General features: G+C 42.0%; 1 protein-coding gene across 1 annotated transcript; it reads left to right on the forward strand.

Moving 5' to 3' along the window:
• Nucleotides 1-5,506: 5,506 nt before the first annotated feature.
• On the forward strand, nt 5,507-27,210 carry RSRP1 (arginine and serine rich protein 1). The gene is given in 11 exon segments (XM_089665180.1): nt 5,507-5,534; nt 12,659-12,692; nt 14,038-14,090; nt 16,785-16,826; nt 16,829-16,955; nt 16,957-17,002; nt 17,005-17,064; nt 17,067-17,334; nt 18,042-18,133; nt 23,390-23,452; nt 26,545-27,210. Coding segments are annotated over 11 exon segments (954 nt in total). The 3' UTR covers nt 26,686-27,210.
• The last annotated feature ends 542 nt before the right edge of the window (nt 27,211-27,752 follow it).

The raw sequence follows: 27,752 nt of genomic DNA on the forward strand, positions 1-27,752 counted from the left end.
TGCACAAAAACTTTTTTTGGTTTAATCATAACTTTTATCTACAGGTCACGGGTGTTGCGATGGGGGCTAGGTTTGCCCCCAGCCTGGCCAATTTGTTTATGGCCAGGTGGGAGGAAGATTTAGTTTACTCACGTGACTGGCCCCCTCTTATATTTTATCGGCGCTACATCGATGACCTGTTTCTTTTATGGCAGGGGGATGAGCTCTCTTTGAATAATTTTTTTACTACTTTAAATAATAATGACCTCAATATTAAATTATCATATGAATATGATCTTAAAGAAATTAACTTTTTAGACCTTGTTTTAATGAATAGTGGTACTAAGGTTGTGACTAGGACGTATTTTAAAAGCACGGACAGGAATGGATATATACCGACTGATAGCTGTCACCATCCGACCTGGCTAAACAGTGTTCCAAGGGGACAGTTCCTCAGGCTGAGGAGGAATTGTACCTCCTTACCGGATTATCATTACCAATCAGAGTTACTGAAAGCCAGATTTATGGAGAAAGGCTATAAATCTCACATTCTGGATCAAACTGCCAATGAGATCGGCTTATTGGATAGGGAGGATTTGCTGACTATGGAGAAAAGAGAAAGACCAGACAAATTTTGCCCCTTTATTACGGATTTCTCCATCCAATTCAGAGAAGTCACCAGAATTATTAAGAAAAATTGGGCTGTCCTTAGGAGTGACCCTGTATTGGGCGATTCTCTACCAGAATTCCCTGAGATCACTTTCAGGAAGGCGCCTCCACTCAGACTCTTGGTGGCTCCTAATGTAGTTGATCAGCCAAGGAGGATGACTTCACCATTTGGTCTTAAAGGGTTCTTCCCGTGCAATAAATGTATTGCCTGTAGATATAATGGGGTTCATAAAACCAAAGTTAAGGAGTTTGGTTCTAACATTACCGGAAAGAGTTATACCATACATCAGACTATTACATGTAATACCACGCACACTGTATACCTTCTGCAGTGTCCCTGCAATCTCCAATATGTAGGTAGAACTACAAGGCGCCTGAGGGATCGCCTCAGGGAACATTACAATAAAATTAAAAAGGGTTATGAGTACCACTCATTATCAAAGCATTATAAAGAGTGTCATGCTAAAGACCCTTCATCACTAAAATTCACAGCTATTGATGTGATTGACTAGCACTGGAGGGGGGGTCATAAGATGAGAGCGGTGTCCCGTCTTGAGACGAAGTGGATTGTAGAGCTCAAGTCTCTTCAGCCCAGAGGCTTGAATGTAGACCTGGACATCAACTGCTTTATTGATAACAGTTGATTCGGGTTTTACTAGGTTCTTTGTTTTTATTTATACAGCTTTTTTATGTGTTTAGATTTTGATTTGTCCACGGTGCTACCTGTATTATGTTTTTAGATTTTTTACCAGTTATGTGCTAATTTCGGTACATTATACCGTTATCTGGGGTACATTTACGATATTGTTTCAACCATTGAATGATGGAATGGGTTCTTTGAATTTATATTGACATGTTTACTGCTGGGTAATGACTGTCTATATAGAATTCTATCCATCATTTCTAGATGGTTTATATCCCACTTTGACATTAATGGGATTTTCTAATAAAGGTAGATTGATACCATTGTGCATGATTTTCCACTCTGCACTTTGATCGTTAGTTCTTTTGGATTGTATAATATTAATTATGTGGGTATAAATATTGGACATTTATTATATATTTCTTTACATGACATCACATGATCATTAGCATGGTTTTACTGTTCGTCATTAGTATGTGACACTTATCTTTTTGATAACAGCATATATGTCATTGTAATGTGGCATGATTATATTGTTTTATTTGATCGTTTCTTATTCCATTTTTAACTTGGGTGGAGTTATGGATGGATCACTTTAAGGATTTTAATTATATGTGATCCTGCAGTCCTTTTTTTTATATTCATTAAAATGCACGTATGTGGTTCTTATATATTTATGGTTTTTAAATGTATGTCATAATTATGGATATAACTGTTTTTTTGCTTCTGGGGTATTTCCCTGGCGATCTAGTGTATCTAGATTGTGCATATACCGTTATGGATGGATCACTTTAAGGATTTTAATTATATGTGATCCTGCAGTCTTTTTATATTCATTAAAATGCACATATGTGGTTCTTACATATTTATGTTTTTTAAATGTATGTCATAATTATGGATACAACTGTTTTTTTGCTTCTGGGGTATTTCCCTGGCGATCTAGTGTATCTAGATTGTGCATATACCATTATAGATAGCTGCTCTGGTCTCCGCTTCTATGGAGGATGAGAGCAGCCGTCCAGACCCGCCCTATGCCTGCCTAAGTGTGGGCAGATCTTGTCATTTGGGCTTCAGTGTCCATAGTGATGACGCGCTCGCGCATGCACAGTAGCTACACGGTTAGCGTGTGACATCATTCGCGCATGCGCGGTATCCTGGAGCGGCGCGTGGTGCGTAATGCGCATGCGCGACCGCAGGCTTTTTAAACAGGCGTCTAAGGGCAGGATTCACCCCTTTGAAAACGAGCTTTAGCTCGAAACATGTTAGGGGATCCACCCTACTGACGCCTTTGCTATTGAGGATCCACTAGCCACCAGGGAACTGCCTCACCAGACCTGGATGAGTATATCTGCATTACCCATGCATTATATGACTAGATACTCATGGTATCACTAGCCACCAGGGTTTCATCTATTGGACCTGGATCTGTATGCAGTGCATGTTGTATTAACCACTAACCACCAGGGAGCCTATTTATTTGGGCCTGGATGTATAGTTTGTCGATGTAAGTTCAGGTTGTTCTGCTTACATCTTGTGTTTTTAATAAACGTACTTCACTATAAGCGCTTTCTTGCCTCCCGGCTCGTTTTTTAATGAGCTTATGTAAGGTGGCGTTTTGGATTGGAAAGCCAGAGGGAGCTTGGTAGCGGTGTACCTGTGTCCTGGATGTTCGGATATGACCAGAGGGTGCCCAGGCTATTGACCAGACCATGATGCCCGGTTGCTGTTGAATTGCATACAATGCTCATATTGTGTGTATTTGTGGTAAGCGCACAACCTCACTATCTTCCTATAGCTCACCGAATGTGATCTGGAGCAGCATTGGATCATCTCTGTTTTGCTTCTGACTGTTATATATGAGTCATTATATGAACTTCTATGTGATTATTTCATATTGTAGCAGTCCCTGTGCTTGTCATCTGTTCTCTAGCGCTACATACCCCATTTTTAAGTCTTATTCCAAGGTTTTGAGGTTTACCCTGTATGTTAGCTGCTCACCTGATCTGTTTGCGCTCACTTACCCACCTTTATATCAGGAATAGTTCTCTGACTTGGCGTCCGGTAGTTGTTGCGCAATCCCAGGGAACCATTCTTCTTCCGCACCACCACTATGGGGGAGACATAAAGGCTCCGTGACTCTCGGATTATGCCCGCTCTCTTTATCTCTGCCAGTTGCTTACGGAGATATTCTAGATCACCCAGTGGGATTCTTCAGACTCTCTCCCTGAATGGCTTGTCTTCCTGAATTTGGCGTTGGGTACTCTTTGCACACCCCACATCAAACTCACTTTTCGACAACATCTGCCATCTCAGAAGCTGAGCTTTAACCTTTTCTTTCCACCCGGGTACAAACAGGGTGTTTGGTGAGTAGAATGTCTCTATGGGAATCCCATCCTGTGCTCCCCCCACCAAATCAGATGGCGGGACTGGGGTGACTGAATTCACTTGTCCTAGCAGCATTCAGGCTACGATTTCACCGGTGAATCAGTGATGTTGCGGACACTGACTGGAATCTTCTCGTGGCTTTGTTGCAAAGCCCTAGCTAATATTATTTCTGGGACTACCTCCACCCCCATGTCCTCTCCCTGTCAATCGGCTTCAAGGACAACAAAGGGGCTCCCAATTAAGCTTGACTGAGGCTCGTAGACACACCACCTCTCCAGGGTGCAGTATCTTCTCACTTCTTTCTAATCGCCATATCTTCCCCACTCCTTCAGCTGAGTGGGGCTTTCTGTTCTTGAACTAGGTGCTGATAAACTTGTCTCTGCATAGGGTGTATACCCTTGGTTGGGTTGTCAGACTTTGAGACAAGATGAGTAAGCAGCCTCCTGACGAGGTCAGTGTTGGTTCCTATTATCAGGGAACTCTTGTTGGCTCCTGATGGGCTAGAGCATACAACGGCTAGTGTATCGAATGTGTCTGATTGCCCGACCACAGAGGGTCAAAAGTCAACTTGCCCTGTAACTAGCCGTCATATGGAAAATTCTGGGTTCCGAGGCTCCATATTTCTAATTCCTCCAATTTCTGCCGGGGCAAGTGCTTGAGGTGCCTGTCATAAAAGTCTCGGTATAGAAAGGTCACTTGTGCCCCTGTGTCCAGAAGAGCCTTTGGCCCCTTTCACATGGGGCAGACCTGTCAGTGGAACTGCTTGCTCAGCAGGGGATCTGTCCGCTGATCCCCGCTGAGCAAGTGGATGACAGGTGTGCTCCACTGCTGCAGAGCGGCCAGAGACACAGCCCGCTGTCCACCGAGGGTGGTCGGATGGAAATGGGCCGCCTGTCAATTTCCATCTGACTGCCATCCCAGCCGATCTGATTGATGGAAGGGGAATGAATCCCCATCTGTCTTTTTGCTGGATCGGATTGGATGTCGGTGGGTGTTTACACCCGCTGCTAATAGAATAGAGGTTCCTATTGGGTCCACCTGAAAAACAGGCAGGCGGATCTGATCAGAATGTCCGTATGAAAGGGGCATTTGTGTAGATGCCTTCCACTTGGACTGCCACTAGTTCGGAAGGGAACTTGTGAGAAGTGTTAAGGCTAGTCTGTCCTGTTGTCTGTATTTGTGCTACTTTCTTTATGATCTTCCAGTTTTGTTTGTGTCTCAGTTGGGCTCCAGAGGGCTGATGTGGACCAACTTTCTGAGGCTGGACACCTGAGGTCAAGGGGAGCGGATTGTCTGGTCACTCAGAAACAGCAGTGGGGGCCCTCTGGAGGATTTAGGCTTCCGCTGTGGCTTCCTTGCAACTTTGACTTTGGAGCTAGCTGCTGTATATGGGCACTTGGCTGACTTTTCACCGGGACTCCTTCACAATATCTCGTGGATTATCATGTCCAAACACCTCATGCATTCAGTTTCTCTCCCTCATCTTGGTATGTTCAACTGGTACATGAGATAATTTCTGATCTCATTAACACATCTTGCAAGATAGCGAAGTAGTCATATGCAGTACAGTCCTGTTTGCTAAGTTTCAGATTGCGAATAGCTTTTGAGGCAGGCCCCCTCAAACTCTTGGTGATTCTCTGCTTTTTCCAGGCCTCATAAATACCCTATTCATCTAAGGCTTGCATGGCTTGCTGCAACCATTTTTCGAAACTCTCTTCACAGGCAGGAACTGGTTGTTTTCCGGAAAAGACTCCCAGTTTTTTGTATTCAGACCCAGTGTATGTTGGACTAATCTTCTGACACTTTGCCTCAAACTCTCCCAATGCGGCAATGAATTCTGGCATTATCAAGGCTATAGGTAGCTTCTTCTGTAGGAGCTGCTTGAACTTTTTGGACTCATATCCAGTAAGTTCAAATGGATTAGGGAAACTTCAGCATTGAGTGTCATTTTAACCCCTTGACGCCGACGTAACACAAATATGCGGCCTCGCAGAACTGGGCTTCTTTTCGTGGGGCCGCATGTTTGCGTACCTGTCTTTGTGCTGGGAGTGCACCGCACGGTGTCACTGAGAGCACCGAGTCCCGCTCTAACGATCGGGACCCATGACTCCTGATTCCAGGTCACACAATCTCTGTGATAGCCTCTGGTTGGCTATCACAGTGATCAGTCATTGTACAGCCTGGCCCCCCTGTTTTTTTTTTCTCTCTCTATGAATGGAGGAGAGAGATACATTGCACCTCTCTCACTCCTGGCATAGAGAGGAAAAAAAAAGATAAATAAGTAAATATTAAAAAATAAAAGAAAAAATACCTAGATCAAGGTTTGATCTAGTTCAGTGCCAGGGTTAGTGTTTGGGTCAATGTCAGGGTCAAAGGTCAGGATTTAAAAACAAATTGGTATCAGTGTGTCAGTTAGTGTCAATGTCAGTGTCAGTGTGTTTAAGGTAAAAAAAAAGACAAAAACAAAATGTGCACTATTGTTTCTGGGCTGTACTACGGGATGGGTACAAACAACAAATAACATACACATATATGGTATCACTGCGCTAAAGAATTTATTTTGGGTTGCTTTTTGGTGGTAGATTATGGTAGTAACAAGAAACACACAGCCAAATAAAAAAAATTATGTTTTTTTATTATTTTGGGCCAGTTTTCCTTTGGTAATATAAAAATAATCAGGAGATATCCATTACCATTTACCACCAAATGAAAGCCCAATTTGTCCTGAAAAAAACAAGGTATAATTCACCTGGATGTACAAAGTAGTTGTGATGATATGTACGTTTTACTAACACATGTCAACGTTTCAAAATTGAGCTTAGGCATTTAGATTTGTTTTACCCTTAGGCATGAAGGGGTTAAATAAGGGAACGTTGTTTTAAAAAAATGGTTTTATGCTATGTGAGCTTTTCTCTCTTCCTGGGATACAAATATTTTCCATGATCGAGAGAGTGCTTTGATGAGTTTGTTGGATTGGTGGAATATTGCTCCCAGAAGGAGAAGGTGCTGTGTGCTGGTTTATAACTTTACCAGCATTTGGTTTCGGTGAGTGCAGCTGATCACTATTGGTGATGGATGGCACTTTTTTTAGTGTTTGGTGGAAGACAAGAAAAGAATACGAGCAAAAAGAAAAAAGAATCTTTGTAGCAAGTTTTGCACATTGGGACGATTTGTTTCATATATACATTTTTGCATGGACTATCTATTTGTTGAATGTTCAGGTTTACATAATTAGGAATTGTTTTATGTATAGAAATTAGCACTGGTTATTTATCCATTCAATTACGTTTGGTTTTATTTATTTATTTTTTGGTTTTATTTTTTTTTTTAGGATACTGAAGTATTGATGGGTAATTGCACTTATTTATGTAGCACCTGATATGTTGTATGCATTTTGATGGCTATAATAAGCACTAGCGCACTTTAGATGATCAGTTAGTGGACAGTGCTATCCTTGTCATACTTCTCTTGTCTAAGCTGTTTTTCTAGCTGGAGAACTGCAGTGCGACCATTATTTGACCAATTCATAGTCTATGCACATGTAATTTTGCACTAAATTTCGTTTTTTGCATTATGTAAATATTTACACAGTGTTTTATGAGGTGGGCTCGCTAGACATTCTGTGGCGCAGTTTAAAAGAGTAAATTGTGTGTGATAACATGATATCTGTGCCAATCACAGCACTCTGTACCATGTAATAGCTGTGAGCCAATCACAGCATCACAATAGTAAACAATGAGTCATAAATGTGAGCTGTGAGTCAAGCTGTGAAAATGTGGAATAGACTCCCTTAAGAGTTGGTTCTGGCCAGCTCAGTGGATTACTTTAACCCTAGGTTCACATCTGTGCGGGTGGTGCCACTGCGGATCCGCATGGAAATCCGTGCAGCCACACCACCCGCACAGAGAAATGCAGACCCACGGGCGCAGCCGCACCACCCGCACTGGAAAATGCAACCGTACTGGGAACCAAGGTTCCCGTGTGGGCTGAGCTTTCCTAAGAAGTGCAGGGACGTCTTCCCTTTGTGGCATAGGAGTCCATCCAAATGAACTGGCTCTCGTTCCCATGCAAAACGCGGTCCTCGCAGCCGCATATATGTGAACCGGGGGTAAAAAAGGCCTGGATTCTTTCCTAGATACTCAGAATATAACTGGTTACTAACATGTATAGGTAAAGTTGATCCAGGGAATAGCCTCTTGGGAGATCAGGAAGGAATTTTTCCCTTGCAGGAGCAAATTGGATCATGCTTTGCTGTTTTTTTTTGCCTTCCTCTGGATCAACTGTGTGTGTGTAGGATTATAACTTTTTTTTTTTTTTTTATGGTTGAACTGGATGGACTTTTGTCTTTTTTCAGCCAGACTAACTATATAAATGAAAGCCATTCACAACATTTCAAAAGATTGCTGTGATCATCACTGTAACAAGCAATCACAGTGTAAAAAAAAAAATCATAATCATCCCCAGAGTAGTAGTGTCACTATAGTAAAGTATTTAACCACTTCAACAGTGGGCACTTTTACCCCCTTCCTGCCCAGGCCAATTTTCAGGTTTCAGCGCTCTCACACTTTGAATGACAATTGCGCGGTCATACAACATTGTACCCAAACTAAAATTTTATCATTTACTTCACACAACTAGAGCTTTCTTTTGATGCTAAATTAACAAAAAAAGGCCGAAAATTTTGAAAAAAAAAACAAGTTTTTCTTTGTTTCTGTTATAAAAGTTTGCAAAAAAATAATTGTTCTTCATACATTTAGGCCAAGATGTATTCTGCTACATGTCTTTTGGTGAAAATAACCCAAATTAGTATTTATTATTTAGTCTGTAGGAAAGTTATAGAGTTCACAAACTATGGGATATATCTGAATATTGATCAATCCTGAAGTACTGACAGCCAATCTAATTTCTTGAGGGCCAAGAATGTAAGAACAGTATAGATATCCCCCAAATGACCCCTTTTTGCAAAGTAGACAGTTTGATGTATTTCATAACAGGCATGGTGAGTTTTTTTGAAGTTGTAATTTTTATTGTCATTTTTCAGGAAATTAAGAAATTAAAAACATTTTTTTCACAATTTTTTTTTTTACATACTGTCACCAGTGCAGTACAGCATCATCATATAACTGGCATGGTGGTGATCAGGGACACTGACTGGTGACAGTACAGAAAAAAAAATAATTTATTTTACATTTATTTTACATTTTTGTATTTTTTATTACATTTTTTTCCTCTTTTTGTTTAAGAATTTTTTTTTTCATATTTCGCTATGACCAAAGTAGTATAATGTTACCGTAGTAACATTGTACTACTTTGGGGAAGTGATCAGTATTTTTTTTTTTGCTTATAGCAAATAATTACTTTGCTATAAGCAAGCATTTACCTGAATGAAATTGATTCATTCAGGTTTTTTTTTTTTTTTGTGGATAGCTGTGATTTGGCCAAGGCTAATCACATGGCACAGCTGGGCTGTGATTGGCCCAGCTTGTGCATGTGATTGCTGTGACCATTCACAGCTAGACACACTCGTATACAATTGATAGCATAAATGGAAGCCATCCATTGTATACAACTGTCATGTGACCTGCTGTGATTGGTCACAGCAGGTCACATGGTACTGTCAACGAGGTCGGTACACAGATCTTTCATCGGCCGTGTCCGAGGGACACGGCCGGTCACAGATCGTGCCACAGCGTGGCACTGTGGGCATGTGCAATGCACGCTCCAGAAAGGACGCCATATGGCATCCACTTGGAGGGATGAGCTTTTCGCCTGGCCGCCATCTGAAAAAAAAATTAATGTCTTAATTTTCCCAAAAATTGTGATGAAAAATTACAACTTTAAAAAAACTCACCATGCCTCTTAGTAAATACCTCAGACTTTCTTCTTTCTAAAAAGGGGTCATTTGGGGGGTATTTGGACTGTGCTGAAATTTTACAGCATCAAAAGATGAGAGGCTGTCAGTATCAGGACTGATCAAGTTTTGAATATATCCCATAGATTGTGGACTCTCTAATTTTCACACAGACTAAATAATATACACTGATTTGGGTTATTTTTACTAAAGAAATATAGCACAATGTTGGTTATGTGTTATAGAAGACACTGGTAGTGATAGCAGAATTCAGGCTTTACTTGTGTGGCTTAAGTTACAAACATAGAGAGCACATTTCATGCAGACTGTATAACAGCAGACATGTTACAGACTCATTACTTCCTGAAGAGATGATAGAGAAGAATAAAGAACCAGCAAGTTTTACACATACACAACTAGTAACCTTTAGCGTACAGTGCCATCTACTGGTCAAGTGATATTACCACAGAATACTGTATATAGTACATTATAGTACATACTGTTGTATTCCCAACACACAATACATTTTGTCATACATTTGTGAAGAAAGTTTATTTATTTGCAACATTTTATAACAGAAACTAAGAAACTAATCTAATACTAATCTGTATCTAATGCCCAGTGGTGATTAGATACAGTGAGAAACAGAAGTATTTGAACACCCTGCGATTTTGCAAGTTCTCCCACTTAGAAATCATGGAGGGGTCTGAAATTCACATTGTAGGTGCATTCCCACTCTCAGAGACAGCATTAAAAAAAATTCAGGAAATCACATTGTATGATTTTTAAAGAATTTAATTTGTCTTGCACTGCTGAACATAAGTATTTGAACACCTGAGAAAATCAGTGTTAATATTTGGTACAGAAGCCTTTGTTTGCAATTACAGAGGTCAAACATTTCCTGTAGTTCTTGACCAGGTTTTTACACACTGCAACAGGGATTTTGGCCCACTCCTCCACACAGATCTCATCTAGATCTGTCAGGTTTCGGGCCTGTCGCTGAGCAACACGGAGTTTCAGCTCCCTCCAAAGATGTTCCATTGGCCACTCCAGAACCTTGATATGCTTCTTACGGAGCCACTCCTTGGTTATCCTGGCTGTGTGCTTCGGGTCGTTGTCATGTTGGAAGACCCAGCCATGACCCATCTTCAATGCTGTGACTGAGGGAAGGAGGTTGTTGCTCAAAATCTCACAATAAATGGCCCCATTCATCCTCCCCTAATACAGTGCAGTCGTCCTGTCCCCTTCACAGAAAAGCACCCTCAAAGCATGATGTTACCACCCCCATGCTTCACAGTAGGGATGGTGTTCTTGGGATGCAACTCATCCTTCTTTTTCCTCCAAACATGACGAGTGAAGTTTAGACCAAAAAGTTCTACTTTGGTCTCATCTGACCAAAGGCGGGCCTGGACATGTGATGACTCGAGCAGGGGAACCTTCCGTGCAATGCATGATTTGAAACCATGACGGCGTAGTGTTCTACCGACAGTGACCTTTGAAACTGTGGTCCCAGCTCTCTTCATGTCATTGACCAGCTCCTCCCTTGTAGTTCTGGCCTGATTCCTCACCTTTCTTATCATCAGTGATACCCCACGAGGTGAGATGTTGCATGGAGCCCCAGTCCGAGGGAGACTGACAGTCGTCTTTACCCTCTTCCATTTTCTAACAATTGCTCCAACAGTTGATCTATTTTCACCAAGCTGCTTGGCAATTGCCCCATAGCCCTTTCCAGCCTTGTGGAGGTCCACAATTTTGTCTCTGGTGTCTTTTGACAGCTCTTTGGTCTTGCCCATGGTAGTAGTTGGCGTCTGACTGTGGGGTGGACAGGTGTCTTTAAAGAGCTCAGACAGGTGCTACTAAGTTAGATTAATGAGTGGAGTAGAGGTGGACTTTTTAAAGGCACAGTAACAGGTCTTTGAGAGCCAGAATTCTTGCTGTTTCTTAGGTGTTCAAATACTTATGCTCAGCAGTGCAAGACAAATAAATGCTTTAAAAATCATACAATGTGATTTCCTGAATTTTTTTTTTTATAAATTCTGTCTCAGAGTGGGAATGCACCTACAATGTGAATTTCAGACCCCTCCATGATTTCTAAGTGGGAGAACTTGCAAAATCGCAGGGTGTTCAAATACTTCTGTTCCTCACTGTACCACCAAAAGAGAGCTCTATTTGTGTGAAAACAAATGATATAAATTTAATTTGGGTACAGTGTTGCATGACGGAGCAAGTGCCAGTGAAAGTGGAGCTCCATCCAAAAGGGGAAGTTCCTCGACGCTTCTAGACCTGAGCGCTGGTTTTGCTTTTCTCTCTGATAGTGGTGTGCATAGGGTTGCCACCTCATCCCTTGAAAACCGAACACATATTACACATATTAATTATTGGCAGAGGCGTCCCTAGGGTTGGTGTCACCCGATGCGGTAACACTTGTTGACACCCCTCCGATGATCCCCGTAGAATGGATCGGATCTGCGGATTGAGCATAATGGATCAGACTCCAGTCCATTATGCTCAATCCGCAGATCTGATCCATCCTGTGGGGATTGTCGGCATGCAACCTATACGGGGTGACACCGGACCTGCTCCACAAAAAGGTAAGTTGTAAAGAAAGCTGACGATCCCAACAGGATGGATCGGATCCATCCTGCAGGGATCGTTGGCTTGCTTTACAACTTACCTTTTCATGGAGCGGGTCCGGTGTCACCCCATGTGGTCGGTGTCACCCGGTGCAGGCTTTCCTCGGGTTGCCACTGATTATTGGTATGAAAAGAAAAAAAGAAACAAATATGTAATTTATTTCAGAGGATAAAGCACCAGTATCCAGCACTGTGGCTAAACAAAAAAAAAAAAAAACAGCATCAAAAGGTACCAAACTCCATTCAAACTAACAGTTTTATAATAGTGCAACATAATCTGACAACGTCCCTGGATCGACAAGAAACGTCGAATCTCTCACTGGTTTCTAGAACAATCCTTCCCTTTCCTCAGCGGTCACTATTTATTGATAGATCCCGCCATCCAATCTGCAACGGAGTTTAACAGCGGCCCACCAATCACAAAGCCCCGGCTGTATTCCCCGCCTTCCTGGCAGGGTTGTGTAACCCGTTGTGGAAGTTTCCCTTGAGAGTAGTAAGGAGAAGGTGGTAGGAGGAGTTTGTACGGACTTGTGTAGGTAGTGAGCGCTCGGTGTACGGTGTTCGGTTCTAGTCATGACTGGGACAGTGGAGGGTGATGTTGGAAACACACCGACTAATGTGTGGTGTTTTCTGCTCCTCTAGCGGGCTCGGTATACCGCGTTTACAATGCAGGAAGATGCCGTTGTGTATTAATATGGTGCCCCGTGTGGATACGACCGCTGTTGTGTGTTAGACGGGCTGTGTCAGGCGGCCATCTCACGTTCTTCTGCCTCCATCTTACGAATCTTCATAGGAGATGTGGTGCACACTATAGAACTCCTTACTTTTTACCCACTTGCCCTCCAGAGTATAACCCCCCCCCCTTTCTGACCAGGCAATTTTTTTTTGCGATATGGCGCTGCGTTACTTTAATTGACAATTGCGCGATCATGCAACGCTGCACCGAAATTAAATTTACGTCCTTCCCTCCCCCCACACAAAGATTTCTTTCTGTGGTATTTGATCATCTTTGTGCTTTTTTATTTTTTGCGCTATGAACAAAATACATTTTTGAGGAATAAAAATATTTTTGACATTTTGTACTATAAAACATCCAATAAAAAAATTTAAAAATCAAATTTCTTCTGCTACATGTCTTTGCTTTAAAAAAAAAAAAATCCCAATACGTGTAAATTAATTGATTTACATTATAGCGTCTACGTATGGCAGTGTGTGTGTATGTATGTATATATGTGTATGTGTATGTATATATGTGTATGTGTATATATATATATATATATATATATATATATGTATATATGTATATATATATATAATATATATACACACACACACACTGGATTAGTTCTTTTTTTTATACTAGTAATGGCGGCAATCTGCGACTTATAGTGGGACTGCGCCGGGCATTTTGACACTGAGTGGGAACTAACTGCCACTGACATCCCCAGTGACACTAATACAGTAATCGGTGCTAATAAAAAAGCACTGACACTGTACTAATGGCACTGGGCAGGAAGGGGTTAACATCGGGGCAATCAAAGGGTTAACTGTGCGTTTTACATTGTGTGCTGTGTTGTGTTTTACTTTTACATGCTGTTTTGTATCTCTCATGTCCATGCTGACGGAGAGAGACTTGTGCTGTTTACACACAGATCTCTCCACTGTCAGCTTTGTTGACGATCACTGAGTCCTGGCTGGGAATTGCCGCCCGAGACCCAGTGATTGACATCCCCAGCAGTCAATAGCAGCACGGGTAGTGCGCCCCTACCTGGAAATATAAATCGCGTGTATAAATATGCGTGATTTTGTGCAGCCGTGCCACCCTGTAAGCTGTTGTAAAAATGGTGATTTAACCCCTGTGATGTCTTTATTTGTAGGACTTCAGTTGATGGCACAGATGGAAATGGGAACTACAGCTCCAAGACACAAGGTGAGTGTTCATGACTCTGTAATTGGCAATATGCGTTATACAGGGGGAGGGTTGTCACCTTCTTTTCTCAGCATTGTCTTACTATGTATAGGGTTGGGGGACCTGAATTTCTAATGCTGACTGTACGCTATACACAGTCTGTAAAATGTTTTCAATGTATCAATCCATATGTAGTGCAGTGGCCTGTCTGATTGGATACAGATAGATTGGATAGTTTAGCTATGTGCTCACATTATTATTATTATTATACAGGATTTATATAGCGCCAACAGTTTGCGCCGCGTACCTGAACTACATAGTTCTGGTAAATGTAAGCAATATTGCACACTCAGATTGTAGTTGGAGATGGACAGATAAAACAAGTAAACATTATATTTCAGCTTACAAATTCTTAGATAAGATGGCAGCATTATTTTTCCTTTAGGCTCCCTTTCTTCTAATGTAATCTGGTGATCCAGGCAGTAAGTCTGTTTTTTTTTTTCTTGTTTTTTTTAAAAGAACAAGCTCTCCAGCAGAATGAATCAGTCCGCCCCTGGTTTATCTTATCCCTGTAACTGACAACTCATGGGGCCCCTGGGCAATAGGGGATCATGGGGCCCCTGTGTCCTTGCCCAAACTCAAAAAAGCCTATGAAAAAGGTACCAGGGGCATCTCATGGGGCCCCCTACTGACCCCGGGCCCTCGGGCAGTGCCCGAGTTTCCAAATGGTCAGTCCGCCCCTGAGATAAAGCATTTACCGCTGACAGGGGCACTTACAGTGATTAGCTTTTATTTATGTAAGGACCAGTTCACACTACAAAAACTCACTCTGGATGCATTCCGGATACGTTTTTTGCTTACAGTTCACAGCACACACAGTTCCGGTGCAGTTTGCTGTGTTCCAGTATGGTTCTGTGCAGAGAAAATGCGGCATGTTCTTTTTTTTTTTTTTTTTTTTTTTCTGTACCTGGAACTGACTGCACTGGTGTGAACTTGGACCATTGGAATACATGGAAAACACTGTGCATGCATTTTTGATGCAGAAAAAAACATGCACTGGACTGCATCTAGTGTGAACTAGCCCTAAAACCTTTATCCCACAAGGAGCAAAACGGTCTGCTGTAACTGCTTAAAAAGTGTGTTGGAGTTTGGCTTCAGTGTTAGTGTACTTAAATATGCTAATACATTCTACACCTCCCTTCCACAGACTGGTAATGCTGCTGGCACAAAGGTGCCCCCTGTGCTCCTTCATCTAGAGTGGAGGCTGTCTAATACAGGAAGTGTGTTACTGACCAGATCACCAGGTGAAACCTAAGAGGGAAAAAAGCTGTGATACTGAGGTTCCATGCACACTAGCTTAAAAAAAAAAAAAAAAAAAAAAGTCCTCTTGGCAGGAAAAAACATTCAACCTGGATGACTACTTTTAAAAAAGAAAAATGATGCAGCCACCACATGACTGCTAAGGTGTGCGTGTGTGATAATATAGTACATTTTTGGTCTTAAACAGATATTAAATCCAAAAGCATAACTTGTAGTATGTTGCAGCAATCCTTGAGGCCTGGTTTACACCGCGTGTGGTGTGAGCATGCGCACTTTCGCTGCACAGAAACAGGCTGCCCTATGCAGATGTGCATGGTTGTCATTATTAGTGGCCATGACATCTAGCAAGCGCAGGTGTATATGACTGCCAAAATGCATGCTACAGTTTGACGCATTTTAAAAATTGTACTTGCTGTGCTTTTTGCATGTTCCCATGCATTTGGTAACCCATTGAAAGCAGTGGGTTGCCAGAAACACTAGATAAAAAAACAACGCGCAAGCTTGAAAATACCTTTATGATGTGAACAAGCCCTGAATGTGTTGGCCATATTAGCAATTATGTATGCGAAGATTCCCCATCTAGTGATCCTGCCAGTAGCACAATTCCTGTCTTAGGGTGCCTCCATTCTGGATGGAGGTGCAGTGGAGTCACCTTTGGACAGCAGCATTGTCAGTCTGGGTAGTACTTCACTAACAAAAAATAGCTGAACTTTAGCTAACTCTTTAAGCAGTTAGTTTGTTATATAAATATAAGCTGGCCTATTGTAAGCACTGTTATGGTGCCTCTTCACTGCCTGTTAAACGAGAAGACTAGTCAAAGCTTTTTTGCTATATTTCTTCTATGGATCATAGGCGTGCATTTCATTCTGCACTCCTATGATCTGTTTTCGGCCAACAGCAAGCTGAAGCCTGCTGTCAGCTGACATCACAGAGCTGGTCCAGGCTCTGACAAGTACCCGACCATATGGTTGGTATCCACCCAGAAGCCTGGACCAACACCTGGCTCAGTCTTTCAGTGATCCACCAGCAGTCTGAGCCAGACCCTCCCACAGCCCAGCCCTCCAGTTATCTGGAGTAGAAAGCTGATGACTGACAGTAATGGCTCTCTGCTCAGAGCGGAGGGGAGACCGGAGTAATCAGTCTTTGATAGCTCCGTTCTCACTGCAGAACTGGCTGGGGACAGATGCAGCCTCTACCTAGGTAAGTATAATTGTGGGGTGTGTTTTTTGTTTTTTTTTTTCTCTTCTTAACCCCATACTTCTTAACTCTTTTTAAAGGCTTCACCTGCATTGCGTATTTAAGTTTTAAATTGTACTGTGGCAAGCCAGTCAGGATATACTGATTTATAGTTGTGATTTAGACCTAAAGGCTAAATTTTTCTTTCTTCACCTACAGATGCTGTTTGTAATGGAAACTGGAAACATAATCAAAGTTTTGACAGTCCAGTAAACTGCAAACAAATAAAATGACCAACATTATGGATTATCTGAGCTTGAATTCACCAAAAGAGAGGCCATCTTGATCAAGGTCCAAGACACATTCGATGAGTCGCAGGTCATCCTGTTCCTTCACGGTCATGTAGCTGGGGCAGGGCTCGATATCCTTCCCATGATAAAAAAAGTATAAACATAAAAGAAGCAGAAGGAGCTCCAGATCATATTCTCGTAGCCATTCTAGGTCTTAAGAAGCTACTGCAGAAGCCTTTCCAGATCATATAGTCCATGCCAGAGAAGAAGATATTACAGGTCTCCTCCTTGATACAGGTCATGTTCATTCCGTAGAAGTCGCTATTCAGGAAGCCGCTCTCCATCACATAGCAGAAGATTCTATGGCTTTGCTAAGCAGCCCTACTCTCCTACATTCAGAAGTTGGAGAAGTCGTTCTAGGACCCATCATTCAGGGACCCGTTCTCGCAGCAGAAAACCACTGCCCCTAAGTGAGACAGGTAAAGAAATTTATTTTAGGAGAAGTTTTGTTCTTGAACATCGAGGTCCCAAAATAAAGGGGCAGCAAGTAACACAAATGGATCCTATACAGTATGATTGAAGGTAACCCAAGTTTGCATACATGGCAGATGTCTAAGAAACCAGTTGCCCAACAAGATGAAAGAATGTACCTAAAGTGTTTGTCAAAAACCTTGTGTGTGCAGCAGTGTTCCCAGCCCCCTCAATACTTACCTGAGCCCCATCGCGTTCTATCGATGTACACAACAGCCTCGGCTGTCTTGGGTCTCTACCTGATTGGCTGAGACAGCAAGTGGGAGCCATTGATTCCTGCTGCTGTCAATCATAGCCAATAAGCCAAAGAGGATAGTGGGAGGGGCCAAGCCACAGCTCTGAGTATGAATGGACACACGGAGCAGTGGGTGCCCCCATAGCAAGCTGTTTGCTGTGGGGGCCCCCGACAGACAGGAGGAACCAGGAGAGCCTGCAGGGGACCAAAGAGGAAGATCCAGGCTGCTCTGTGCAAATTCCAGGCAGAAGTGGGAGTGAGTACCTGTCAAAACCAGGTACCCCAGCCCCCTAAGTACCAAATGTTGAAGAGGACCGGGAGGCAAACAAATGGAACTTTCCCGTGTGGGTGCTGTTCTGCTTTAACTCTCCATGCTATTTGCTTTGTTATGACAGTTGTAAGTCTTTTTTTTTTTTCCAGAAAAGTTGAAGTTGGAAATTGCAAAAATGAATGCCTCAAAAGCCCTTGGGAAGGAGGTTGAACTACCTGATAGCCTAAAGAAAATTGCAAAGGTATGTTTAAATGGGTGTTTTCAGTGATTAGAGCCCTGTATTATATTTGACATTTTAATATGTACTGCCCATTAAAGATAGCAAAGCTACGAGCAGTTATGTTGGAAGAGGTGGGGTAGAGGAGTGGCGCAGAAGCAGTAGTTCTGTTTAATGGCTGACATATTGGTGTCTTGTGTTTTTTATATTTCCAAACATCTAGATGTAACTGGGTTAAAGCGGACATTCAACAGTCTGCAATGTAACACATCTTGCTTTAGAGCATGCATCTGTTTCCTGGTTTGAGGCAGCCTGGTAATGACATCACCTTCTGCACTAAATGAACTTGCACCATTGAAATCTAGACCTCCACAATAGTTGATCTGGCACTACAAATGCATTCAAATAATAGATGTTGGCAATAGAAGCACAGGACTAGAATTTTATTTTAACCACCTCCCATCCGGCCGTTGTATATAAACGGCCGGACGTTGGCAGTGCAGGGGTGGGTGGCTGTTTATAAACGGCCTTCCTGCCCCCTGCTTGTGCGCGCCCCCTGGGAGCACGCAGCACCACGATCCGGTGCCCCCTGTGTCCTCTGGACACAGTGGAATACCGATCGTCGTACGGGACCTCCTCTGTGAGGTCTTTATCATGTGATCACTGATTAGCCAATCAGTGATCACATGCAGAGTAGTAAGCAAGATGTCACTTCTGACATCATTGCTTACTATGTGTGAAATCTGTGAATGATCACAGAGGTCACATAGTACAAGGCTATTCACAACAGCCTTGTACCATGTGACAAGCTGTGACCAATCACAGCTCACACAGTAGTTCTCAATGGCTGCAAGTGTGCAGGCAGAGAGAAGGAGAAATTATTGCTTTTACACCCATAAAGGCTGTAAAAGCAATCAGTGTAAAAAAAAAAAAAAATCTTCTTCATCACCCCCCACAAGTAGTACAGTGTCACCATGTAAAAAAAACATAAATAATATAAAAAAAATAAAAATGTAAAAAAAAAGTTTAAACATTATAATTTTTGGTTATAAACTAATTTGGGTTATTTTTTTTACTAAAAGGATAACAGAATACATTTTGGCCAAAATTTATGATGAAATATTTTATATTTGCAAAATTGTATAGGAAAAACACTTTTTTTAAAATTTTTGGACTTTTTCATTTACATAGCAAAAAAAATAAAATCCCAGTGGTGAATAAATACCACCAAAATAAAGCTTTAACTGTCTCAAAAAAATTCATATGGGTACAGTGTTGCATGACCGCGCAATTGTCATTCAAAGTGTGATAGCACTGAAAGCTGAAAATTGGCCTGGGCAGGAATGGGGTAAAAGTGTCCAGACTGGAAGTGGTTAAATAAAACTTGCGGTTAATGCTGTTCTTTCCCCCCTTTCAGATCAGAATTCCGTTTTTTTAAATGCCCTTTTCTGTTTTCATAGAAATGAATAATGAACACCAGCCTTAGAGGATGAGAACCGGGTGGTAATGTTGTGGTTGGACATTAGTATTGGGGTTAAACCAGCAAACGTACACTGTTGGCACTCTATTAATTTAACTTCACCCACCTTTCTAGGCTGCCATGTTTGTTTACAAAGCCAGTTTTTATAGCATGATCTGTCATCACCTATACCTGTTAATAGTTCAAGTAATTTCCTTCATCTAGTAGACAAGTGAGGGTTTTTTTTCTCCTTCCTTAATACTACATCATTGTAAATTGTCTCAGAAACATTCACTCTTTTTAATGTGAACAGATACTATTTCAAAATGGTGGCCTTTTGGGGGTATATTAACCACTTGCCTACAGGGCACTTATACACTTTTCCTGCCCAGGTCAATTTCCAGCTTTCAGCGCTGTTGCACTTTGAATGACAATTGCGCAGTCATGCAACACTGTACCTATATGAAATTTTTATCATTTTTTTGTAACAGAGCTTTATTTTGGTGGTATTTAATCACCTCTGGGTTTTTTATTTTTTCTTAAACAAACCAAAAACCACTGACAATTTTGAAAAAAAAAATGTTTTTTTAGTTTTTGTTATAAAATTTTGTAAATAAGTGATTTTTCTCCTTCACTGATGTGCGCTAATGAGGCTGCAGTGATGGGCACTGATAGGCTGCACTGATGAGGAGGCACTGGCAGGTGGCACTGATGGGCATTGACAGGCGGCACTGACTGGCACTGTTAGGCGGCACTGACTGGCACTGTTAGGCGGCACTGACTGGCACTGTTAGGCGGCACTGACTGGCACTGTTAGGCGGCACTGACTGGCACTGTTAGGCGGCACTGACTGGCACTGTTGGGCGGCACTGACTGGCACTGATGGGCGGCACTGTTGGGCGGCACTGATGGGCGGCACTGATGGGCGGCACTGATGGGCGGCACTGATGGGCGGCACTGATGGGCGGCACTGATGGGCACTGGCACAAGGCACTGATGAGCACTGACAGGTGCACTTCTGGGGCCACATTGATCATCAGTGCCCTGATGATCAGTGTACATGTCCCCTCCGCTGAAAGCCGATTACCGGCTCTCCTCTCGAGCTGTCAGCGTGACAGCTCGAGAGGAGAGACATGCCGATAACCGGCATTTCCCTGTTTACATGTGATCAGCTGTGATTGGACACAGCTGATCACATGACCGAGCCGACATATTCAGCTCTTTCCGTGATCGGTGATCAGCTGTGTCCGAGGGACACAGCGCACCACCGATCGCCGCGCTGCACGCTCCCTGAGCCGCGCATGTGCAGTGAGAATGGGAGGACGCCATATGACGTCCTCCCAGAACGAGAGAACCACCTTGCACCCGTCATATTACTATATGGCGGGCGGGAGGTGGTTAAAAAAAACTTTAACTCTAGTTTAGACATGCATACACCCCCTCTATGCTAGGTAGATATATGAAAATCCCTTAAGGGTGGTATTTCACAATCCCAGGTACAGGTAACCTTCATGATTTATTAACTATGTTCCGGATTAAGAATAAATGGAAGAAGAGGCCTGCATCACTTGCAGATAAGTTTACTGTACTGTTCTCAGCTGGTTGTATTTATGTTCTTTTCGACTCAGTTATTGCTTTAACATGGTGAACAAAGAACTTTAGTTGCCACTTGTGCCATATATACATGCTAGAGGAGAATATCTTTACTGGAATAGAGTATTGTGATCTGCATTTTAATATACATTGTTGGGAGCGTTACAGTTCAGCAAATTCAAATAAAAAATTGAAGTCTATTAAATTTTCTAGTATGTTTGGGAGACTACCAGTCTGCCAAAGGACCCTGCATTCACTATATTTGGTCTACCACAATACACAGAACATGGAAATGCAATTGTTTTAGTAATTACAAACTGCTAAATACCTTTTCTCATCAGCAGTATATAGCAATCTTGTGACTTCTATCAGTGTCTGGCCCAGCACTGGTTAAATCTTGTAGGAGGAGTTTTTCATTCTCCTGACTGTCCTATGAGCCTGCATGACCCCTGACCTTATGTCTGTACCATTGTTTTTCAACCATTTTTTTTTTTTCAGTCAAGGCACCCTTTAGAACTGCCCACAATCCTGGGGCATACCAGTCTGAGGTGCACCTGAGTGGTAGGGCTTTTTTGCATGTTCCCACATGTTGTGTGTTTTTATTTTTTTATTATTATTATTATATTAGGATTCTGTATGCTTGTGATGCACGCAAAAAGGTACTGGCATGATTTTTAAACTGAGGCACACCAAAATGCATGGTACTACCTGGTACCATGTGTTTTAGTGGGCGCAAACATACATGCAATTGGTGGCTTTGTGGGGGTCCCATTAAGAATTAATGGGACCCGCACACAACTGCAAAAGGCAACACGTGTGATGTAGGAAAATGCATAATTTCACGCACTTAACCGCACTGCACCTGGTTGTAAAAAAGCCCTAAAATGTAATTTGCAAAGCATATTTAAGTGGTCAGTAGGTTGTAAATCCCCCCCCCCCCTTGCCCTTTCTACAGCTAAATTACATAAGCCCCGTACGGTCTGATCATTAAGGATTTCAACTGTTAACATCTGTGTACAGAGGGGCAGGAGAGGTTGCATCCAGCATCCTCCGGGTTCTCTCCTCCTCTGTGTTCTCTGTACTTTCGTTGACCTGCCCTTAGCAACCAATGGTGTCATCAGTTGCTAAGGTCAGGTCGGACAGCTTTCAGCTTTGCCTGCAAAAGTACAGAGAACAACCTAGAGGAGCAGAGATTTAGGAGGATGGGATGCGATCTCTCCTGGTCCTCTGTACTGATCATTAAGGATTTCCACTGTTAACATCTGACAGTACTGGCCTTATGTAATTTTGCTGTGGCACCCCGGTTGAAAAATATTCATCTTCTCCAAAAAAACAAAACAAAAAACTCTGTAGCAATACACACCAAATTTGGTACAGAGCCCTAGGAAGCACTCTGCACATGCTATCAGTAGATGGATTGGGGACTGTGGAAGAAGGGGAAGGTCAGAGAAGACAGGATCAGCCTTTTTACACAATGTAGAGGATTAACCCCTTAGGTTCCACAGTGAGTATAACAAGCATGCGTTACTGCATATACAGACTGATTTTACTGTTGTGGGTTTAGTAACACTTTAATTATCACAGTATGGTTTTTATTTACACTTGTTCAACAGTTGAAACTGACCCCCTTTTTTTTCTGTGCCCAGATATTTCAGAATATAACCTCTCTAGTAATTGGTCTTTGCAATAGTTGATTTTTGGTAAGAAACTGGATGGAAATGGATGTCAATCTTCAGACAGAATTGAGCCTTATTTGGACATGTGGTTGTGGGGCAGTAAATGGGTGAGCGATGTGTTTACCGCCTGCCAACTCCCCCTGCCAAAACCACAGTAGGCAGTAGACCGGGTGTTTACATGCCTTGGTTGCGATACTTTGTGCCCACAGCAAGATCTACTAGACATGTAGCGGGCGGCAAAACCACCAATTGCAACACATTTAGGCAAGTGGGAAAGCAAGCGCCCCCACAACCATGTGCAATGCAGGTGATTGTGGCCCAGTTGTTGGCAGAAATTAGGTTAAAACAGGAGCTGTTGCATTGCTTCCTCACTGTCTATCAATCGCCTCTGAAGTGCGATCCAAATGTAGCTTGTGCTTAACAGGAAAGGTACATTTAGACACACCTCTAAATCTACCCTTAGAACTCAAAATGAAAGACCTAATTCTTGAGTAGGGTTATCCTTTTTTAATTATCTCTGGTAGTAATCATATGTTCTGTTCTTCTTTTTAGTGGTCTAAAATTTCAGAAGAGGATAGACAAAGTGATAAGTCTGGCAGGTCCAGTCCTTCAAGTGTAAGTACCTTGCGTACAGAACAGTTTGTATCAAACTCTTGTGACAAATGCTAATTTCCCAGAAGTCCTTAAAGTGAAACTTCAAGCTAAAAGGGATGTTCCGATTTTTCTAATCCTCCTAACGTATGTACGTCTTTTTTAACTTTTGAAGTGAGCCTGAACTGGCCTAGAAGGTTTCCATAGTCTCTTCATGCACAGGTTTCTTGTGGTACTGGCTTTAAAGTGGTTGTAAAGCCTGAACATTTTTTTTTTTTTTTAAACCTTTTTTAAAGCATTCCTTGCATTAAGGTAAATGTTTAGGTTAAAGTATTGGCTCCAGTTGCTGTCAGTCAAATCATGTGAGGGAGCAGGAGGTGGGGCAAAGCCTCACTGTCAATGGAGGCACAAAGAGGAGGAGCCAGGAGCACTGGCAGATGACCCTATTTAAAAAGAAAAAAAAATGCTTTATAATTGCTTTAAATATTCAAATTGTTCCTTGTAGATCCCAATATATACACTGCTCACAAAATTAAAGGAGCACTTTGAAAACACATCAGATATCAATGGGGAAAAATATAATGTTGGAGATCTATACTGATATGGACTGGGTAATGTGTTAGGAACGTAAGGATGCCCCATCGTTTGATGGAAATGAAAATGATCAACCTACAGAGGACTGAATTCAAAGACACCACTGAAAATCAAAGTGAAAAAATGATGCAGCAGGCTAGTCCATTTTGCTGAAATTTCATTGCAGCAACTCAAAATGGTACTCAGTTGTTTGTATGTTCCCCACATGCTTGTATGCATGCCTGACAACGTCGGCATGCTCCTAATGAGATGACAGATGGTGCCCTGGGGTATTTCCTTCTAGATCTGGGCCAGGGCATCACTGAGGTCCTAGACAGTCTGAGGTGCAACCTGGCGGCGTCGGATGAACCAGAGTTATTCTATTGGATTTAGGTCAGGCAAGCATGGGGCCATTCAATGGTTTCAGTTACTTCATCCTCCAGGAACTGCCTGTGTACTCTCGCCACATGAGGCTGGGCATTGTCGTGCACCAGGAGGAACCCAGGACCCACTGCACCAGCGTAGGGTCGAACAGTGGGTCCAAGGATTTCATCGTGATACCTAATGGCAGTCGGGATGCCATTGTCTAGCCTGTGGAGGTCTGTTTGTCCCTCCAGGGATATTCCTTCCCAGACCATCACTAAACCACCACCAAAACAGTCATGCTGAACAATCTTATAGGCAGCATAACGTTCTCCATGGCTTCTCCAGACCCTTTCACATCTGTCACATGTGCTCAGGGTGAACCTGCTCTCATCTGTGAAAAACACAGGGCGCCACTGGTGGACCTTCCAATTCTGGTGTTCAGTTGCAAATGCCAATTGAGCTCTATTGTGCCGGGCAGTGAGCACGGGACCCACTAGAGTATGTCAGGCCCTCAGGCCACTCTCATGAAGTCTGTTTCTGATTGTTTGGTCAGAGACATTCACACCAGTGGCCTGCTGGAGGTCATTTTGTAGGACTCTATGCAAGGAGGAACAGAATGAGCACTGCCAAAGGAGCAGATACCAGTCCTGCTGATGGGTTAAAGACCTTCTACAGCCCTGTCCAGCTTTCCTAGAGTAACTGCCTGTCTCCTGGAATCTGCTCCATTCTGTTGAGACTGGGAGACACAGCAAACCTTCTGACAATGGCACGTATTGGCGTGCCATCCTGGAGGTGTTGGACTGCCTGTGCAACCTCTGTAGGGTCCAGGTATTGCCTCATGCTACCAGTAGTGACACTGACCCTAGCTAAATGCAAAACTAGTGAAAAACAATCGGAAAATATAGGTAGGGGAAAAAATGTCAGTGGCCTCCACCTGTAAAACCATTTCTGTTTTGGGGGGCCATCTCATTGTCGCCCATCTAGTGCACCTGTTGTTAATTTCATTAACACCAAAGCAGCTGAAACTGATTTCCAACCCCCTCTGCTACTTAACTGACCAGATCAATATCCCAGGAGTTTAATTGACTTGATGCTATACTCTGATTAAAAAGTGTTCCTTAAGCTTTTTTTGAGCAGTGTATTTTTTAGGCTAAGGTTTTATAATGGGTTGTGACTTCTCTACAAGTTTAGATTAAATCTTCTCCCCTTTCATACAATTGCAAAATGCTAGGATTTTGAATAAAGGAGCAGTAGTGCTTAAAGTGGTATTAAACGTAAAACACAAAGTAATCCAGCCACCACATCTAAGAATTGGTAAGCTGCAAGATATTAAAATGTTTTGTGTGGTTTTTTTTTTTTAGCCTTTTTATTTTCATCTGGTGATCCAGACAGCCTGTATTTCAAAGAACATGCTCTCAAGCAGAACCATCAGTTACAGTTGTGGGACAAACCATTTGCCATTGACAAGGGTGCTTACAATGATCAGGGTTTATGTAAAACCTTTTATCCCAAAAGGAGAAAACTATTTGAAACCATGCTCCAGCTCAGCAGTTAGAGCAATTGTAGTGCTAGTACATCCCAACACTTCATTCCCCTAGGCTGACAATGCTGCTGTCCAAATTTTTCCTCCTGTGCTTGTTTATGAAGAGTGCTGTCTGTACAATACAGGTGTGTTACTGGTTGGATCACTTGGTGAAAAAGGGAGGGGGGGGGAGGAGGAGTCTATGAAAATAAAAATAATGCATCCACCACATATTATGATTGGTAACCTGCAATATATTGGTTTTAATAGTTTTAATCTTGTGTAGAAATGCAGGCCCTGGGTACAGTCTGGACTTGGTGTTTTCACCAGTGCTGCAGGGCAATGTACCCACCGTTTCTCATAGACTTCTATTATGTCCTGTGTATTTTTGGTGTGCTTTCAAAAAGTGCACAATTTAGATGTCAAGTGGAAAGTGCAGGTAATCCCAACAAAAAACATTAGTACAGTGCACTGCAGCCTAACAGAAATGTGGCAATGTTAAAGTGGCCTAAGAATGCAAGGTACCCCACTGCAAGACATTAACATGAAGGCTAATATCATTTGTTGTTTGGGTTCCCCCCCCCATCTGGTCTAATTTCTCAAGTGTACCCCACTTACTGAGACTGTAAAGATTACCACTTTTAATTTTTCACAGGGTTCCAAAGCTGTGTCGCAAGAGAAGATAGAAGCAATGAAAGAGCAGACCGAGCCCAAGCATTCTGTGGCGGCCAGTGAACCCAAATCTTTCTCAAAAAGCTTATCCCTTGAACAGGCATATAAAAGCAGAGTTCAATAGCCTGTATTTGTGGACTTTTTATGTACAGGGTTTTTCTAAGATTATATTTTCTTAAAGGGGTAGTTATGACTAAGGGGGTGGGGAAATGTTTTGTTAGTCTGATCATTAACTGTTCCGTGTTTTGGCAACAGTCCTTTTTTTAATATGGGTCTTATTTTTCAGATTTGGCCTAATTCGTGAAGGACACAAGATTTCAAGATGCGATCTTTACTTGTAAATAAGTGTGTGTGTGTGTGTATATATATATATATATATATATATATATCAAATTATATTTTTGTGCATGAAGAAATACTGAGGCATGTGTTTTTTTTTTTTTTTTTTTCTCTGTGGTGTTAATTTAGAGCATTACTGGTATACAGCAATTTTTTTTTTTCCTTTTTCTCAAATGAAAACCATTATTACTTTGCTATTTATTCATGGTAAAGTGCATCAAGCACCACTTCAGCAGTAAATGGTTGTAAAATGTTTATTCCATTGTCTTATGTTCTATGTTAACAATGTTTAATAAAGTGATTGAATAAGTCTTGTCTAATGTATTTATTCAAAGTGTCTGCTAGTATAAATACAATATTAACCACTTGAGCTCCAGAGGATTTACCCCCCTTAATGACCAGGCTTCTTTTTGCTACTCGGCGCTGCACTAATTGAACTGATAATTGCGCAGTCATGCAATGCTGCACCCAATCGAAATTTACGTCCTTTTTTTCACACAAATAGAGCTTTCTTTCGGTGGTATTTGATCACCTGTGCGCTTTTTATTTTTCACGCTATAAACAAAAAAAGGCCAAAAATTTTGAAGAAAAACAATATTTTTTACTTTCAGCTATAAAAAATATTTAGTAAACTCAAAGTTGGTTATAAATTTAGGCCAAAATGTATTCTGCTACACGTTTTTGGTAAAAAAAATCCCAATAAGTGTATATTGATTGCTTTGTATGAAAGTTATAGCGTCTACAAACTATGGTATAAATACTGCAATTTACGCCATTTTTCTGCTATACAGCGCTGCACTAGTTTAACGGACAATTGCGCGGTCATGCAATACGGTATATAAATGTAATTTA

The sequence above is a fragment of the Staurois parvus genome, unplaced genomic scaffold (assembly GCF_062004578.1).
Source record: "Staurois parvus isolate SC_StPar_1 unplaced genomic scaffold, SC_StPar_1.0 ptg002140l, whole genome shotgun sequence".
In the NCBI taxonomy this organism is placed as follows: domain Eukaryota; kingdom Metazoa; phylum Chordata; class Amphibia; order Anura; family Ranidae; genus Staurois; species Staurois parvus.